This window comes from Lolium perenne, chromosome 6 (assembly GCF_019359855.2).
Source record: "Lolium perenne isolate Kyuss_39 chromosome 6, Kyuss_2.0, whole genome shotgun sequence".
Taxonomy (NCBI): Eukaryota; Viridiplantae; Streptophyta; class Magnoliopsida; order Poales; family Poaceae; genus Lolium; species Lolium perenne.
In genome coordinates this window covers 197470411-197489515 of record NC_067249.2, presented here as the reverse complement: position 1 = coordinate 197489515, position 19105 = coordinate 197470411, and the positions used below count along the sequence as shown (strand labels likewise).

At 43.1% G+C, this 19105-nt stretch overlaps 2 protein-coding genes across 2 annotated transcripts; both read left to right on the top strand.

The window, feature by feature from the left end:
* Positions 1-1969: 1969 nt before the first annotated feature.
* Positions 1970-8182, top strand: LOC127306464 (nuclear matrix constituent protein 1a). The gene is made up of 9 exons (XM_051337101.2): positions 1970-2113; positions 2393-2616; positions 3331-3540; positions 3885-4138; positions 4225-4495; positions 4604-4687; positions 5160-7243; positions 7353-7524; positions 7611-8182. Exons 2-9 carry the CDS (start codon positions 2467-2469, stop codon positions 7821-7823), a joined length of 3438 nt encoding a protein of 1145 aa, XP_051193061.1. The 5' UTR covers positions 1970-2113; positions 2393-2466; the 3' UTR covers positions 7824-8182.
* An 850-nt stretch (positions 8183-9032) lies between these two features.
* LOC127306465 (uncharacterized) lies at positions 9033-18814 on the top strand. Its single transcript, XM_051337102.2, has 15 exons — positions 9033-9245; positions 9570-9728; positions 10245-10311; positions 10401-10508; positions 10685-10769; positions 11269-11323; positions 11706-12107; positions 12711-12770; positions 13458-13556; positions 13631-13741; positions 14627-14698; positions 14833-14949; positions 15597-15746; positions 16180-16280; positions 18345-18814. Exons 1-15 carry the CDS (start codon positions 9117-9119, stop codon positions 18670-18672), a joined length of 2043 nt encoding a protein of 680 aa, XP_051193062.1. The 5' UTR covers positions 9033-9116; the 3' UTR covers positions 18673-18814.
* Positions 18815-19105: the final 291 nt, after the last annotated feature.

The window sequence follows — 19105 nt, the reverse complement described above, 5'->3', positions numbered from 1 at the left end:
TAAGTTGGTAGCCTACATTATGACCATCAAATTTGTCCTTTCGACATGTGACCTAACAAAGTTAATTTGCACAAGAACTCTCAAATACATTTTAAGCGATTAGTAGTTAAAGTCTTGCACTTAGAACCACCACCACCACATTTGATCACTCGTGATGTTTGTGAGGATCCCACCACACAGTAAACCTAGTACCAAGACTATCCTTTTGAAGACATAGAGAGATTGGTCACATATTTTTAAGGATGGAAAAATAGAAATCACCCGTGCCTTTTTTGATCAAAGAAGAAACACATAGTAAGATGCCATGTTAAACTACTTGAGAAATTGAAATATATGATTGCACCACAAGAGGACAGATGAAAGTTTTTATATGATTGTATTTGACATACTTGTGTTATAGACGCCTTCTTTTCATGAGGTTGGACTATCTTTTTATTTCTCTAAACAGTGTCAAAAATAATTCACAATAACCCTTTTTGGGGGTTGTTTGGAGGGAACATGTTTATTATGTAAATCAAACAAGACAAGCTAGGGCAGAAAGAAATACTAGAAAACAAAATAGAACAATTTTTAAATAATTTCCTTATTGTGAATCAAATAGTCATCTCCTCCCTCTGTTTCACGACAAGAATTACGTAATGGTTTAACCTAAAACCACGATAAAAAGTATGAAAGCGAGGGAGGGAGTAACTATAATCAAAGAGTCCTTAATATGATCAAACTTGTGTACTCTAAGGGCATCTCCAACGGGGCACCCAAACCCAAAAACGGACATCATATAGGTCCATTTGGGTAAAACCTGCTCCCAACGCGCGGACCCATATTAAAAACGGACTGCTGTGGTGTCCGGCACGACCCGAAGCCGGACCAAATTTGGGAGCAATTTGGGGCGAGCCGGACGCGTTTGGGCGTCTCTGGTCATCCGCGCGTGTCCTTCCAAACCCCACATGGCAGCCACATTACTTAATCCACCCATACCTCCACAGCCTTCTCTCTCCTCTGTCCTTCTCTTTCTTTTTCTGCCATGGATGTTGGCTTCGCTCCTCACCGGAATAGGGCTCGCCGGCCAACCGCCGCCGTCGAGCTCGCGTGGAGGCTCCCCGCTAAACACGACCCATTTTTTTTCGTCCATGCCGGAGGTCGCCGCAGCCGAAACGGAGCGCGGGAACCCGCTCGCCGCGCCCCCGTCACCGACCCCGTCGCCGCCGCCGACGGGCTCCGCCACGCCATCCTCGACATGCAGGCCGCGCTCACCGCCGCCGTCGAGCTCGCTGGAGCCCGTCATCGCCGCTGTGCACGGCGCTGCGTCGGCGGCGGCGTCGACCTCGTCGGGCCGCGGCGCAGGGAGCGAGGACGGAGGCCGGCCGGCGGGCGGGACGGAGCCGGCCCCGAGGGAGAGGAGGAGCGGGACGAGCGGGCGGGGCCGGGCGGCCTCGTCGGCACGGGCGGGGGCGGGCACGGCCACGGGCGGGGACGGAGGCCGGCCGCCGGGCCGGGGCTCGACGGGGACGGCCGGAGCTCACCTGGTTCTTGGACGAACTAGTAGTATGAATAGGAAAGAAGAATAGAAATTTGGGTCTGACACTGTGTTGGGGAACAAAAAAAAAGCAACGAACGACCCAACACGTCCGTTTGGGTCGCCCGGTTGAAGATGCCCTAAGGCATCATGGTTAGCACTATTCCTCACTACTACTAGTGCCTAAAATTTAGGCCCCCGTGTCAGGCTGTCAGCCAAAAACTCGATGCCCTTGTTATGCTTGTACTCCAGTTTGGTGAAGGTAAACCGTCCAATGGGAGTAGGCCAAGTGGGAGCTCCATGATTACCCCATCGAATCCAAAGTCCAAACCACAAACAAATAAACCAGGAGGGGCAACGTGGTCATTTGCCGCACCGCACGCTCCTCCTCGCTCAGCACCGCTTTTTAGCCCCTGCGAATTTACAGCTAGCCCCCCGCCCGCCTCCGCCTTCTCTCTCCCCCGCTCCCTCCCGGCTGCTGCCTTTCCCAAATCTGACCGCAGCCAGCCGCACGACGCACTTACCCAACCCAGCCCCCGGCCCCTCGCGAGCCCGGAGAGCCGCCCTCCACCGCGCCGCCGCGCCGGCCACCTCCCGGTGAGCGCCCTCCCCGCAGATCCGTTCCTTCCTTCCCCCGCAGCTCCTTTCTCGGGAGGTTTCTTGGTGCTTCCAGGGTTTCAAATTCCGGACCTTTCGCACGGGGTCGTCCTTTCCCGGCGTCTGCTAATGCGGTGCCTTCCTTGCGGCTCCGGGGCCGGGTTCCTCCCCGTTTCTTGCGGATTAGGGTTTTCTTGCTGGGTTTCCTCGGCGAATTAGGGTTTTGTGCCCCGGTCGTCTAATAACCTGTGCGCTTTTCTTGGCCCTTCGGGACTGCAGATTGGGAGAGGCGCCTCGCTCCTTTTGACGCGCCGTGGAGGAGGAGCTGGGAGCAAGAAGAAGAAGCCGTGGTGATGTTTACTCCGCAGGGCAAAGTGGGCTGGAACGGGTGGTCCACGCCGTCCCCGTCCAACCAGCGCGCCGGCGGCGGCGCCCCGCCCGCGTCCGCGCCCCTTGGCAAGGCCAAGGGGACTTCGCAGCGAGCCGCCGAGCTCGAGGAGGAGGTTCGGCCCGCCCAATCCTTCCGTTTCTTTTATCTGTTGACGCACCTTCCGAATCTAATTTTGGGCATATGTTCCTTTACTCACTTGCACTTCTATTTCGAGCTGTTTCAAACTAGGCCAACTATTACCTGTACTGTCCTTTTTTTTATAACATGTTTTGAGCGTCTGAGAAGTAAAAGCAACAGCATTTATTTAAATCATCAATTGCTCCAAGTAAACCGTCCAGCATTTGATAACCTAGGGTTAACATTGTTGTTACCCTGACCAAAATAAATATCTCAAGGCTCCAAAGTTGGTTTACTCTTTGCTGGTTCTTAAAAGAATCATATATTCATGTGTCCCATGGAACAACTCAAATTTTCTCGCTGCTTTGTCCATACTCTCCTGAACTGAAGCACTGCAATGGGTCCTTCATATACCAAACACAGTTCTCAGTCTAGTTAGTTGTCATTATGTTTGGGTTCCTCCAGTATAGAAAGGACTGTAAGCTATAGCTAGTGCCTTCTGCCATTTGAAAATAATAGCATAGAGGTGATTGTTTATGCATAGGTGAAAGGTATTATGTGAAACTTTAATTTTCTGCTGCCTGCACTTTCCGTAACTTGGATTTCTCTTCACGCTTTTTATCTATTCCCTCATCACAGGGTTTCTCCGTCAGGACATTAACCTTTCTCTTCGTACTTTGACCATACCCTTGGTGTGTATGTTTTGCAGTTACATGAGTATCAGTACAACATGGGGCTGCTTTTGATTGAGAAGAAAGAGTGGGCAGCCAAGCTTGATGAAGTCAGCCAGGTACTCGCACAGAAAGAGGAGATTTTGAAGCGGGAGCAAGCTGCGCACTTGAATGCTATATCAGAGTATGAAAGGCGAGAAGAAAATATGCGGAAAGCACTGGGTGTTGAGAAACAATGCGTAGCTGATGTATGTTTCTGGGTCTATGTCTCTTACTTTCATGTTCTTTTTTTACCTGTGTCTGCTAACACTGCTAATAGCAGAGAATCAATGAGTTATACAGCATTTTAAGTAGGTATTTAATTCTTGAAAGGTTTTCAAAATAGCTCTTATAGACTCAATTAGTTGGTAGGAGTTTTAGAGGCTGTATTCATCATAGTCATCATGGTCATACCTGGCATTATACCACATTTTCAATTCTGTTCTTCCGATTGGCATGTTGGCACTCTTCCCTGGAACTAGTTTTCTGATTATGTGCTTCACTGTTTCCCTTCTGGTTTTCCTTATGGCCTTTTGTTTGTTTGAATATGCAGCTTGAAAAGGCAGTACGTGAAATTCGTGAAGAGATAGCTCTGGTGAAGTTTACGTCTCAGAAGAAGATGTCTGATGCTCAATCTCTCGAGGCTAATTTGGAGGAAAAATCCTTGGAAATCGAGGCAAAGCTCCATGCTGCAGATGCGAAGCTTGCAGAGGCTAACCGTAAGAAGTCACAGGCTGACCGCGATTTAGAGGAGGTAGAAACTCGTCAACGTAGGATGGAGAAGGAGAAGCTATATTTTGAGACCGAGTATGGCAATTTTCTTTCTCATCTCTCTACTTCATATTGCGCTATACAGACAATTATATCATGTTTCATCGTTTTGGCACGTCTAGGAGGAAGTCCCGAGAGAAGCAACTCAAGGAGCAGGAGGATTCTCTGCAGGACTGGGAGAAAAAGCTTAAAGAGAGTCAGAGTAGACTTGTTGATTTGCAGAGATCGGTAAATGACCGAGAGGAGAGAGCAAATGAGAACGACAAACTCTGTAAGGTAAAGCAGGGAGAACTGGAGGAGGCAAAAAAGATAGTGGAGTCCACTAAACTTACTTTGAAAGCAAAGGAGGAGGATATTACCAAAAGGCTAAATGAATTACGCTCACAAGAAAAGGTAGCACAGTGACTGGACTTGCCTTATTCTTTTCTCCTTATTCTGGCTTATGTTGAGTAGATAGTAAAATCGAAAGATGTATGTTGTTAATTTCCTATTCATTTGCAGGATGCTGACTCAAAGCGTAAGGCTTTGGAAGAAAGAGAGAGGATGTTATCTGAGAGGGAAGAAAAAGCTAGTGCAAGAGAAAAAGTAAGTGTAATGCACTGATAGGTTGTGTTCTCTGTATGTGGTGTTATCAATAAATGTGTACAATTATGCCGCTGTTACATTTGTTTGGTGATGGTCCCAGGTCAAGCATGTTTACCTTGGGCGAAATTGACTGACATACTAAATATTTATTTTTGATATTTTATGTTCTTCTTGAGTTTTTTCCTTAATTTTATGTTGTGTAGCTTTCATGTTATGCTCAGCTTTGAATATGCTATGTCACTTGCTGACCTTGTGAGGTCTGAATTGGCTTGTTGGCCACTAGCCTGTGTTTTCCTACCCATGGAGCTTTTCATACAGATGCCCTATTCTATATCTTATTATGCTTGCCAGCTACAAACATGCATGTTATAAACATCTCTGTCTGAACATTTTCGGTGCAGCATGTAATGTGTACTTCCTTACACGCACTTTTGTCGGTGATCTGATCTTATCAGCAATTTTTCTATTTCAGATGGGTCTTCAGAAGCTTGTCGAGGATCACAAAGTGAAGCTTGAATCAGAAAGACGAAATTTTGAATTAGAGCTGGAGAGTGAGAAGAAATCTTTTGATGAGAAGATGAAACACAGAGAAGCTGATTTGGTGCAGAAGGAAAAAGTGCTCAGGTCCCGGGAGGACAAAATTTCTAAAAGTGAGCAAGCATTAGATGGAAGGAAGAAAAAACTGGCAGAACTGCAGAATGACCTTGATACCAAGTCCAAAGCTCTGAAGAAGTGGGACGAGTCACTGAAAACTGAAGACAAAAAGTTAGCGGAAGAAAAGCTGCAATTGGAGCGTGAACGAAAGCAGGCTGAGATGTGCGTATCTGATATTGAAAGCCTGAAGGCCACAATAGAAGCTGAGAAGAAGAAAATTTTAGAGGAGCAAAACAATTTGAAAATAACAGAGGAAGAGAGGCAAGAGCATAGCCTTCTGACAGAACAACTGAAGAAGGAGATTGATGAGTACAGAATGCGAAGCAACTCCCTCTCTGAGGAAACTGAAGATTTGAGGAAGCAGCGACAGAAGTTTGAAGAAGAGTGGGAGCAGCTTGATGAGAAAAGAGCTCGGCTAGAAGAGGAGGCGAAGAATCTCAAGAATGAAAAAACACATCTTGAAAGGTGGCGTGACAGTGAAGAGAAGAGATTCAAGGATGCCCAAGATGAAATGGAAGCAAAATACAGGGAGAGGCAAGAAAATCTTGCACTCAAGGAAAAAGCTCTGTTGGATGATGTAAAACACCAACGTGAGGAGATCGATGAAGTTCTGAAGAAAGAACGTGCTGATCTTGAGCGTAATTTGCAGCTCCATCGCCATGAACTGGAGATGGAGATGGAGAACAGACTAGCAAAGAAAGAGAAGGAACTGGAAGAGAAGGAGAATGAGTTAAATAAGAAAAGGGATTTTATAGAAGATCAACTAAAGCATGCTATCGATTTGAATGAGTCCAAGATTCAGAAGATAATATTGGAGAAACAACAGTTCCAGAGGGAAAGAGATGTCCTAGTGGAGGAGAAGCAAAAATTGGAAACAGACAAGGCAGATATTAGGAAAGACATTGATAGTCTAAATGAACTCAGCAAGAGTCTGAAAGCTCGTCGAGAAGCATACATCTCGGAGAGGGATAACCTCATCGCTATGTTTGAAAAATACAAGGTTTGCAAAAGCTGCGGGGTTTCTATTTTTGAGGGCTTTGGTGATCTAGACAATGCTGATATCGACATCCCAAGTTTGGCTGTTGAGGGAGATGATCGTTCCCCGAACACTGATACCTTGGCTGAAGACACGGGAATGCGTGTTAATTCAGCTGGTGGTTTCTCATTGTTGCAGAAGTGTTCGAGGCTTTTCAAGTTTTCTCCTAGGAAAAAGACTGAGCAATCATCGGAACAGGAAGAGGAAAGAAACATTCCTTTTGGTGAAAGACTAGAGGAAGCATCGCCTAGTGAAGATTATGAGCCAACTCCTGTCTATCAGGTAGCAAATAATTCGTTTGAAGCTGAGGATCTCCGTGCTGACACTGGAGCAAGGGGGAATGAAGAATCTGAGAGGCTTGATATAGCAGAGGATGTGCAGATGGAGCCTTCTGCTGGGTTTGCAGATAATGAAGCTCAGTCATTTGGTGGCGCTAATGACATGGCAGTTGACACAACAATTACCTCTGTAGACCAAAATGGAAACGACTCAACAGCTCCCCCTGAAGAAGTAGAATTGCAACCTGAAACATCTAAGCAAGGACGGCGCCAACCAAATCGGAGGGGTAGACCAAAAGGTGTGAAAAGGACAAATTCTGTTGCTGCGGTAGTTGCAGATGCTAAAGCAATACTTGGTGAGGACTTTGACGAGAAGAATGACGATCAGGAAGATTCAGTTACTGTTGGTGGCACAAGGAAGCGGCGCCTTGCTGGAGTCGCAATTAGTGAGCAAGATGAAGAAGTCAGTGAAGCACAGTCTGAAAGTGTTTCAGTTGGTGGGCAGCGTCGCAGCAAGAGGCGGCAAGCGGCTGGCCCTTCGACGCAAGCCCCAGGGGAAAAACGCTACAACTTGAGACGCACTACAGTGTAAGTTACATTAATTTCCTTTTTTTGCTCTTGGTTGTCCTTTCTGTCTGTTTATTATTGAATTGTGGAGTAAATAAATATTGTTGCTTTGCATCATATCATGGAGAAGTGCAAAGGCAGCTCCAACCGACAAAAAGAAAACTTCGAAGACCGGAACAAAGCAGGCGGCAGAAGCTGCTGCTGATGATACGGAAGGAACCTCTAAAGTTGAGGAACCTACTGCTAGCAAGATGGCCTCTGAATCAGCTGACGGTGCATCGCAGTTGCAAGAGTTCTCCCAGGTATAGTCTTGTGCTTCCTATCCTCTACATCCATGAGACGCCTGGGATCCTTGGCTTAACTGGGTTAACTGTTTTCTTGGTGTTAGGCTGAAACTGTTGAAGCCGATGCTCGTGCTGGTGAGGAGTATGGTGATGTTGTTGATGGTCAAGCTGCGATTGCAGAGGTGATGCCTGCGACACCATCAGGAAGCGAGCTCGTGGTTGACGAAGATGACGAGGAAGAGGATGAGGACGAGGATGATTCAGCAAAGCGGAGCAGATCAATCGGGAAAACGCTATGGTCTTTCTTCACGACATAACAAGAGTTGCCAGAGGGTTTTCTCTGATGATTAGGGTTGTTTCTAGCGTTTTCAGTTTTTCTTTTTTTTGGATTCGTGATATGCCATTCTTGGGACTCACTGTAGGTTGTGCGTGGTTTGGTGATAATGATGTATTGGTAGGATTTCCACTGGTTATTGTCGTGCGTGTCATGTAATTGGAATATATCTGTAGTAGACAGAGTCAGAGAGACAGACAGACATAGTTTGAATGGCGGTCACAGAAGTTAGCTGATGCCCATGTGTACTCTAAAGGCAGCGATGATGCCTGTAACAGTCGGTCGGTCAGGAGTTGAGGTTTGTAACTGCTGTTCCTTATCCAGATTACTTGGTTGACCTTATAGCACGGGGAGCATTTCCCTGTTGTGATTGTGTCCTGCGTGGCTCGTGATTTGATATGAAAACGAAATCATCTGCAGACCTTTGTGCTGGAATAATCTCGTGTTATAATCTTGTGTTAAGCTTGCAGAGTAAGAAATCATGTACGGCCATGCTTTAGGTTGCTTGGCCATGTATCGCCTGCTGTGCTGCCTGGGATATGCGAGTCTGGTTCCGTGCGATTGCGGCTCCATGTCGACGCAGCTAATGTGAGGTGATGCATCTCTTTCGTTGCCTTTGTCTCTAAGGCACGACCAATCTGTTGTTTTTCTTTCTCGAGGATCCAGACCAAGCTACACACACAGACACACTATTTTTGCTTCCAGTGGTTGCGCATGTGGTCACTTTCGGTTGGCCATGCTATTATTGGAACTCCTTCAAAATTGCCGAGCAATGATAACGTGTACCATACGTTGCACAACTGAAGACATTTTTCCCTTGGCATAATCATGAATCAGTGCTATTACCTCTATTTCAAAATATAATATAGATTTATATTAGTATGTCGGAGTTTTCTAAATTCAAATATATCTATATATTAAAGAGTGTGTCTAAATAAAAAAAAATTAAATAAATTTACAATATCTTTTTATGAATGGAGGAGGCAGTGCCGATGAACTCTATTTAAGAAAGGTACTTGTACTAATTACTAAACAGTCAAGTCCCAACTGCCGTTCTTCTCTTCTTATTTCTTCGGCATAAAATATTCCGGTTGTGGTCATTTAATCGGCCGGTGGCAGCAAGCCAAGTGAGAGACGGGGCCAAGGAGCCACGCAACGCTAAAGCCCAGATTATATATCGATCGATCCCCATTATCAATTAGTAGTTCGTTACGGCTGACCAGAAGAAACCCGAGATCGACAGAATCCCGCAGCGAAGAGACTCCGTCGTCGGCCGATGCGTGGCGACGCGGCAGCAGCAGACGCCGAGGCGGCGGCGTGGCACCCGCGCTCGCCGGAGCCCCACGACCTCTCCGACGACTCCGACTACGCCGCCGCCGCCTCCGTCTCCTCCTCCATCCACGCGGTACGCGCCCGCCCTCTCCCGCCCCTATTCCGATCACTCGCACGGCTCGAGTCGACCCTAGCGGCGATTCGGGCCCGCCTGCTTCCGCTTCCGGCTCAATCGCGCGCTGCAATCAATCCTAGCGCGATTCGGGTCCGACGCCAGCGAATCGCTCGATTAGGTCGCTGGCTTCGCTCAGGGGGGCGGATTTGCTGGCCCCCGTTTCGTTGTTGGTTTTAGCATCGGATGCTTGCCCCTCAACTCGGCCATGTCTGTACTAGCCTGTTTATCCCCTTTTGGGCTGAACTGATTCCGTTTCCGTGGTTTTTTTTGGTGTGACCCAAGGCGATGCGCACCGACATGGCGGACCTAGGGTCGGAGGAGACGGCGAGGATGGACGTGGTGTACGAGAAGGAGCGCGTCACCATCCACCCCACGCAGTACGGCTCCGGCCGGATCAGCGGGAAGCTGCGCCTCTACCTGCAGCTCGGATCCCTCTTCCTGGTGAGCCTATGTCCGCATCTTCTAATGAGCCATGGATGTTGTTCTGTTGGTTGTTTTGTTGCTGTTAATACCCGTACATCAGCGGAATTGTCACTGTTCAACTGCTGCCAGAAACCACGAGCCTGTGTGGCTCTTGTAGGATTTTGGATTGTATGAATGTTCTTCTGTAGTTCTGTTGGTTGTTTCGTACATACATGATACTATGATGACAGGGCTACAAATTACTGTTAATGTTGATACAGCAGCCGAATTGCCGTCGCTGTTTAACTTCAACTGTTGTGAGGAGCCATGATCCCGTGTGGCTTATACTGCATCTTCTGTTTCCATTTTTTGTTCAAGTTACTATTTCTGCTTCTTGTCTCCACTTTATACTATCCTTTGTACATTGGATGTTAGACTTGGATAAATTATCACTAGTTGCTACCTGATTACAGCTTTGTTGGTGATGTGTGCTATTCCTAAGCTTCATAATTATTCTTCTCCTTCTGCTAATGCTTGGTCTGATATGTGTGACAGAGTTGGGAGCCAAACGAGGGAGTCAACAGTTTCTCAACCAGTTCAATCACTGCAGAAATAGAAAAATGTAGGGAACTGTAGTTTGCGTCTCTAGTCAATGCTAAATTTGGCAATTAGCGATGGTGCGTGACTCTTTACATACCCGGTTCTGTGCAGATCGAAACTTGTACACTATCCAGGCCTTGCCTCTAAGCGATGTGCGCTTCATCCGTAGGCACACCCCTACGTTTGGGTTGGAGTACATAATCATTGTCCTCTCATCAGGTGAAGCAATCTTCTTGGTGTTTATTTCTCTTTATCTTACAGCTAGTTTTGAACCCTACTGTTTGCACCTAGCATTTCTGCTTCTTCCAGCTAAATACAATCATTAAATAAACACACTGCCAGAAGTATTTAAACGTGGGATCAGTCTTATTTATCTAGCCTCTCAACTTTTGCAGGCTTGGCTTTTCCTCCTTTCTATTTCTACAATGGTGGAATTCGTGAATTGTTTGCAACACTGAAGCAACATGTCTTCATTATCAGGTTTCTTTTTGGGGCTCAATGGTCATAAATAGTTGATCATGTTTCGCTTTTTTTTTTGCTTATCAATGCCTAAATTGCTCTTTCCAAGAAATAGAACATAAATTTATGTGGACCAAAGTTCTAAAACTAACCGACAAATACCTTTATGGACAAATCGTCATACATGAAGGATTTAAGGCTATCAACTGTATGCTTAACTACAGTTTCTTAATGTATGTCTTGCTTTCCTCCTGTTGTATATGATAGCATCTTAAAGCCACATGAATATACACTCGGGAAGATAACTCTTGACCTTGCAATCTACTCAACTACAGCCTAAAATCGACCCTCCTATTGAAATGCAATTGAAAATGAAGCATCAAAGACCCACCATAAGGCCTATGTCTCCATGATGATTGAAATTCCAGTTATAATGCTATTGATTTCTCTTTTTAGTATCTGTGAAAGAATCTATTGTTTTTCCTGCTTCTGATTTGAATGTCTTCTCTTATGTTGTAAGGTCGGATGACGATCCTAATGTATTTCTTGTCAACGACTTTGAAGATCCTCTTCAGGTTTGTTACCCCACTGTAGTTTCTTGAATTGAGCAAACCGTTCTATTACTGATATTTGCAATTTTGTTGTTATGTTGCTAGTTTACTTTATCTTACTAAAAAACCTGATACCCTCAATAGCATTTTATGTGGAGTACTTTTTTGGCCTCTTTCTTTCCTGCAGCAACTGTTGACCTCGTGAATCTGTTTATATTTGAACTTTGAACACAAGTTCTTTTGTATCAGACTTCTGTAATGTAACCTAGACTTTGTTGTTAAAAATTCTATATCTGACCAAGGTGTTGCCCAAATAGAACTTACAATGATTACTGATGCAGGATTTATACTGGTGCCTTGTTGAAAATCCTCAATCCTTAATCCAACTCTTTTGATGTCTTTGTAGAAAAGCCTGTCATCTCTGGAGCTTCCAGGGGTTGCCTCTGTGGCAAATGCCATGTCACGACAGAATTCACTCAGCTTCACTGGTTCAGTTAGTGAATCTAGACATGGAGATGGTGCTAAATATGGTGGGCCTTCAAGCATGTCTGAATATAGCTCAAGGCAAAAGCACAAATCAAACGATCCAGGCCGTGACATTTCGTTTCAAGTTTTGGAGAAGTTCTCACTGGTTACAAAATTTGCCCGTGAGACAACATCAAGCCTCTTTCGTGAAAATCACAGTAGTGGCTCTCCTGCTTATGGGCGGCAAAAACAACAACATGTTTTGGACAACAGAGCAAGTGATAAGTACAAAGATCAGCAATTAACGCCGGATAATGCTTCTTTGCCCACAGACTCAGTAGAGGTAACATATGCTGCATAATTTTTTTTTCGTGTCCATTCAGGCACCGCAAATTGAAGCACTGAGATACATCATTTTGAAGCAGTTGCTTACCAGCTGTGGACACACCTTTCGGTGATGTTTAAATAGAATTGAAATTTACTTCAAAACGTCAATTAGAACCAGGGCCACTTCTACTGAGTGGAAAACTGAAGCTGGGCATTATTTTTTCTGATATTTGCTCTCGTTTAATAACATAATCTGTTAACTCACCATCAGTCATTAGAGCCTATATTAACTGTAGCTTCTGTAAATTATTGAACCCAAATTTGCTTACAGTTAGTTGAAATTCAAATTGAAAACATGGTTTAAACAAACACTGGAAAAATGATGTATTCCCTCTGATTCAAATTACTGTCTCAGATTTAGATAAAATGTGCCTAAAATCTGTCCAGGTTCGTTGAATCTGCAACAAGTAATTCGGATCGGAGGGAGTACTTATTTTTATGATCTGATCTTTTACAACGTTCAAATTTTGAACCACTTGCTTAACCTTGCATAGTTATGAACTATTGAACCGTGCATACTTTATTTTGTGTAACATGAGTTTCCTTGCCCTTTTGATAGTCTGATGAGTTACTGCTAGTGTGGGGGAAAAAGAGAGGCAGCCCATTAAGTGTTGAAGAGGTAACAATTCTCGGATGGTCCCTTAAATTCTATGTTACACATATTCTGCTGACAAAGAAGCAGTAATTGTTGCTACTTCCGTAACAGTTCGCATAATACATCTTTTCTGTATGCTGTGTAACTAAACAATGGGACGAGTCCAGCATTAGATTTATAGTGTGTTCATCATCATTATGGTCATCATGACAACCAAATACAGTTAAATTATTTAGTGTATAATACTAAGATGGACATATACATTCCCCAGATTCCCCTAGTCTCAGGCTCAGACTCTAGGAAGTAGGAACCATCATGTTCAATTTTGGTTTATGGCCTTGGCCCATAATCCAAACCTTACTCTTCCTGGCTGCCTACGAACTGTTGTATCAGATATCGAAACCTTCGATATGAACAACACCGTTCCTGACTGGCCATTACCCCTTTTCTCCAGTGCAAACTCCTAGATTTCCTTGGTAATGTCAGAAACTAAGCTGCACTATGCTGGAAACTTCACCATGAGTTAAAAGGATTGCTTTTCCAAAAGCTAGTCTTTAGTTTCAGTCACTGAGAACTGTGTGAGTTAATTTTGAACTTCATTTTCTTAGTTTCAAGGATCTTCATCAGCAACCATCTAGTATTTCTCTGATGATCATGTTGTCAGTACCTTTATGCTTCCTTATATTGTTTGGTTTACATATCTTTGGACAGTGGAGAGCTTTCTTAGATCCTGAAGGTAGAATTATGGATTCGAAGGCACTGAGGAAAAAGATTTTCTATGGGGGAGTTGATCATGCTCTGAGAAAAGAGGTTTATACTTAACTCCTGATTTGCGATAGTTATTAAGGCAATCTTATGCATATATACTAATATTGAACATGTAGGTCTGGAAATTCTTGTTGGGGTATCATGAATATGATTCAACACAAGCTGAGAGGGAATACCTCGCTGCCATGAAACGAGAAGAATATGAAGCCATAAAATCCCAATGGAAGGTTAGTCAAGGTTCATAAGTTCATTATTCTGCAATTAATTGTGCCTGAGGCTGTTCTTTACCTGCTTAAATCATGAATGTCAGCCAGGACATATTCCCTTGCACTATGTTGCAGGTATTTTATGATTTGATTCATTGCATGGTTTTGTTTGAACACTGAATAGACTTATTGATTCTTTAAACACGGATATGTTATGATTTAGTTTTATTTTATGGTTATGTTTGAAATATGGATAAACTTATTGATGTTTTATTGCTTATGTGGTATTTGGGTGGGTTGGTGAGGGGAGTTTTTTATGGTTTTGTTTGAACTGTAAATAAACTTATTGATGCTGTATTTCTTATGTGGCATTTGGATGGGTTGATGAGAGGAGGCTCGTTTAATTTTTTGATCAACGACTAGGGATTTATGGACATATCAGATATGTGTCGCCTACATTGTATTGTAGAAGATGAATCCCCAGAACCATAAACTGTCGGTGTATTTTGGCAGGCTCTTTGTGATATATATCTGCCAAATATCAATTATAGTTACAGTGGATAGTTGACTGAGGAAGGCTGAACATAGTGATTTTGACTAATGGGGAAGACTGAACACATAGTGCTCTCTTAGACTTCTGGTCAGCGAGGCATTTATAGGAGTAGGAAAAGGGTTGGATATTAACCTTTGGAAAAAATTCCTGGCTTTTATTTCGCCATTGGTTAGTTCTGTTTTTAAAGCATACTGCCTGTTGCATAAATAGCACCCTGTTGAAACTTGAAAGTATTGGTAGTTCACTCCAGCTGTTTGGATTTGATCATCTGTAAGACACTCAGATTAGGAGATACACCAATCTCCATTTCGCATAAATAGTCATGATTTTTCTTATACCTTTGGCATTTGCAGAGTATCTCAGCGACACAAGCTAAAAGGTTCACGAAGTTTAGGGAAAGAAAAGGCCTTATTGACAAAGACGTGGTAAGGATGAGTTTCCCCTTGTTCTTTCCACTGGCCGCTTCTTATTTATAGTTCTGTATTATTATTATTATTATTATTATTATTATTATTATTATTATTATTATTATTACAATTTGATGCCTTTTTGTATGAAGGTGAGAACGGATAGATCTGTTCCCTACTATGAAGGAGATGACAATCGGAATGTTGTAGTTCTACGTGACATCCTGTTGACATATTCCTTCTATAATTTTGATCTTGGTTATTGTCAAGTAAGTGTTCCCTTACATATAGCCTTGCATTGCACGCCATGTAATGAAACATCTGCCATTTAACTGAAGTGTCCACTAGGTGTCTTCGGCTACTTATCATTAGCTACCATCTCTTGGGCTTAATGCTTGAAGATGCTTAATTCTCATGCTTGTTTAAGACAACAGTTTTAGAGATCGATAGTGAATTTTGTAATGCCCGGTCATATATTCATTTGTTTATACACTTCGAGTTTTAGATCTAATAGTTTGAATACAAGTATTGATAGAGTTAGGCATGCCATCATACGTCTATATGTGTGGAAATTTCTTGGACATTTGTCAACTTCATGTTGGTACCTTTACTGTTTGGTAGTTTATACTTGGTAGTGTATACTAACCCAGTAAATATTTATGCTACTCCCTCCTATCCATATTATTTGCCACTAAAATAGATGTATCTACAATTAAAATGTGTCTAGATACATCTATATTAGTGTCAAGTAATATGAATCGGAGGGAGTATTAACTTGTAAATCTATAGAATTTTATTAACTAATTATTTGGGGTACAAAGTTGAACTTCTAACCTTATGTAAACCTATCATTTTTATGCCCCCATACAGTCTTGTCTTGCTGGAACTATAACATCATCTATGATCTGTCTTCCAGGGAATGAGCGATTTTTTGGCACCTATACTTCATGTCATGGAAGATGAGTCCGAATCATTTTGGTGCTTTGCTTCTTTGATGGAACGACTAGGAGGCAATTTTAATCGTGATCAGAATGGCATGCATGCTCAACTACTTGGATTATCCAAGGTACGTATGGACTATCCATTCACCATACGATCTGCAGAGCTGTTAAGTATCTATTGGAGTAGTTTTGTTGGAGTAGTTCTGTTGGCGTATCAAGTGCGAATGAAAACAACTTTGCTTTAGGCATACTTGTTGTTTCTGTTCATTAATCTTATATGATTCCCTCAGTCCTTAATCAAATGACAAGGATTTAAAGATCTTCAACTTTGTAAGATGCTGCATTAGAATAATGTACCAATTTTCATAGCTATGCATCAATCCCTTGGTATTGTCTTCTAATCCTACCATGTTGTTATTCATTATACAGTTGTTTTTGATGAATGCTCTTCAGCTTAGTGCTAACAGCAACTAGTTGTATCAGACTATCAGTTCCTTACTTGTAATCTAAGATGAATATGAATACAACATACTAAGTTTGTTTTTTTCTACCTTATAGCTAGTGGAGCTTCTTGATCCTTCGCTGCATAACTATTTTAGGCAGAATGATTGTCTGAATTACTTCTTCTGTTTCCGCTGGGTCCTCATACAATTCAAGAGGTAACATTTTTGTTTAATTTTGAAATGTCAGTGTTTACATCTTATACACTTGGATTTATTGGAGAGAACTATTTGTTATACAAATGTTACATACCAATTTACCTTCCATCTTCGGTTCTCATAGCTGCTTTTGAATTTAACTCATTGATTTTACCGAAATCAAGAGCTTCGTGCTTCGCATGAGCTTAAATAAGCCAACCATCCCTGGCGAATCCTACCGTCATATGAACGCGGAACTAGCGGGGAAATCCAAAACATAGCCAACCCAGGAGGGAAGTCACTGGTTTGATAGTCAATCTAGCAGATGTTAGTTCTAAGAGAGAGAGCTGGCTTTCAGGGTCCTGGTGTTAGCGTTGGAGAGGAGCTAGACATGCTGTCTAGAAGTGGTGATGCTGTTCTTTTCTTCTGATTGGTGACCGGAAGAGAAGTTGATATACAAGTCCCCAAAGACTGGCCATGCCCGACTATTGCATATGGAGGACAACTGGAAAGTGGATTCCTGGCTGAGGTGGTTTGGCAAATACCAGAGTATTTAGAAGGACCGATTAATTCAAGAAGGGGCGCACAGCATGGTGGGTCCTAAACTAATGAAGAAAGCATATGTTCTTCAGTAGCCAAACTGAAGGAATCTAAACTATTTCTCCATAAGATGAAGCCATATGTTTCTTCTCATTTAGATGCACATCTTGGCCCAGGAAAAGCTATAGTCCATTAAGGACCGGCCATTAAGAACCAATGGTTGACCCGAACCAGCTGTCTAGGCTACCCAGCTTCCTTCTGTTGCTACTCTGTTCCTTGTTCTTGGCACCGAGGCCAGAGAGCATTTACCGCCCTGCACAGCCGTGTCACAACTTCGTGCTGGTTCTGCGAGTCCTTTGTGCAGCGCAAGGTTTTTTTACGCCGAAAAATTGGTGTGCCAGGCTGTTAGCTATATTAATTTTCTACTCTGTTCCCAAATAGGTGGGAACTACATTAGAAAGGGTTTGAATTTTGACTCAATTTATACCCAACTATTTAGGGATGGAGGGAGTAGTTACCATGCGTTTTGAATTTCAATGAGCAGTTTGTAGCTATCCTAGGTTTGTAGCTATATGCTATGCTTTTGGATTGAGATTTTTTTTTTTTGGATTCGGACAACTTTCCTGTGTTGTTTCCTTTATCTGCTTGCAACTACAACAGCAGCAGACAATTAGTCTTTGTTCCTTTCTAGGGAAAGCAGACAATTAGTCTTTCTCCTTTCTAGAGAAGGCAGACAATTAGTCAAGCAGCCACATTTAACCAGGGCCGAGCATAGGAACCTAAACCCTAATAGCAGATGAGATCTGGTAGAGCTTTATTGGTTTGTACAGCAAGTAGACTATCACCTTCTTGGTACTCTACCAGCTCTTGTTCCCAGCAAAACATTGACCAATGGACACCAATCACTTAAAAGGAAAAAAGAGTAATCAGCTGTGCCATGGAAAAAATGAACCCCATCAATCATGTACCGTGATGATAGTTAATTTTGAGTTTTCCAAAACTAAGTTTGTTCAAAGCCCAGGGTTTTGCTGGTGACTTGGCCCTACGTGAGTGTAGATGTGGTTTAGTCGACTTGGGAGTGGTATGGTTGGTTCTTTTGTGTAACATTGCTTAGCAGAGTTCAAGGGAAGAGTTGCACATGAAGGAGAGCAAAATTATTTCTCCTTGAGCAAGGCAAGAGCAAAATTAGCTGAGCAAAAATATTTCTCCTTGAGCATGGATTGCCTTGCTCACAAGTAAAGGTTGACGTAAAGAACAATACATGGCGGTAAATTTTTATGTTTCACTACCGTGGTGAAGTTATTTCATAGTCTACGAGTTGTTACTGACTTAGAATAAGAAACATTCAAGCTGGGTTCATATGCACCCAGGAGCCGAATTAAATTTCCGCAGTTTCCTGTTATTTTTAAAATGTTTTGGTTGACAAGGATGAAATGCATTAGGAATACATTTTTTCAGTTAGCTCTACGGCAATAGATAATGCAGTTAGCTGTCATTCACTCTCTTCTAAGTTCCAAGTCACCCCAATATCTTATTTGATTGCAGGGAGTTCAGTTTTGATCAGATCATGCTCTTGTGGGAAGTTTTGTGGACTCACTATTTGTCAGAACACTTCCACCTGTACTTGTGCGTGGGTATCCTGAAGAGGTACCGTCTACGGATAATTGGAGAAGAGATGGACTTCGATACCCTTCTTAAGTTCATCAATGAGCTCAGCGGTCAGATCAATCTTGACCGGGCTATTCAGGATGCGGAGGCGTTGTGTACTATTGCAGGTGATGAGGGGGCCGCTTGCATTCCACCTGGAACACCGCCTTCTGTGCCTATCGAGACCGACGGGGGTCTGTATTTGCAAGAAGATGATGTATTGTGAGATATTAGCATAACATCACCTTACAGAAGCTTTGGAAGTCTGTGAAATGTTATCGTTGTATATATGTACCTTTGACTCCTATGAACATATAGCTGGGACTAAACTGCTTTTGCTTATTGAAAATGTTTTTGTTGTTGCTTCACTGCCTATTTATGTCACCTAAATCTCCCATCCCATTCTTTATGGTTTTCCAACATAAATAAGAATAGGGTAAATTGGTTTTATGCCACTCTCTATTCCACAGATTGCACATATGCCATTACAAAAATTAGACTTGAGGATATGCCACTCTAACTATCCAATACTTTCACCTATGCCATTTTTCTCCAATACATGATTGTATACCGTGTGCTGTACGTACGATACCGTGTACAGATATTTTTTTTAGCAGAGCACGGTCAATTTGGAGGTTCCAGGCCAACCCACCCCGCTC

Coding starts and splice junctions, on each gene's coding strand:
- LOC127306465 (XM_051337102.2), top strand. CDS start 9,117: ATGCGTGGCGACGCGGCAGCAGCAGACGCCGAGGCGGCGGCGTGGCAC. Junction 12,108..12,710: donor TGCCCACAGACTCAGTAGAG/GTAACATATGCT, acceptor CCCTTTTGATAG/TCTGATGAGTTACTGCTAGT. Junction 14,699..14,832: donor GCCTTATTGACAAAGACGTG/GTAAGGATGAGT, acceptor TTTTGTATGAAG/GTGAGAACGGATAGATCTGT.
- LOC127306464 (XM_051337101.2), top strand. CDS start 2,467: ATGTTTACTCCGCAGGGCAAAGTGGGCTGGAACGGGTGGTCCACGCCG. Junction 3,541..3,884: donor AGAAACAATGCGTAGCTGAT/GTATGTTTCTGG, acceptor TTGAATATGCAG/CTTGAAAAGGCAGTACGTGA. Junction 4,688..5,159: donor AAGCTAGTGCAAGAGAAAAA/GTAAGTGTAATG, acceptor TTTCTATTTCAG/ATGGGTCTTCAGAAGCTTGT.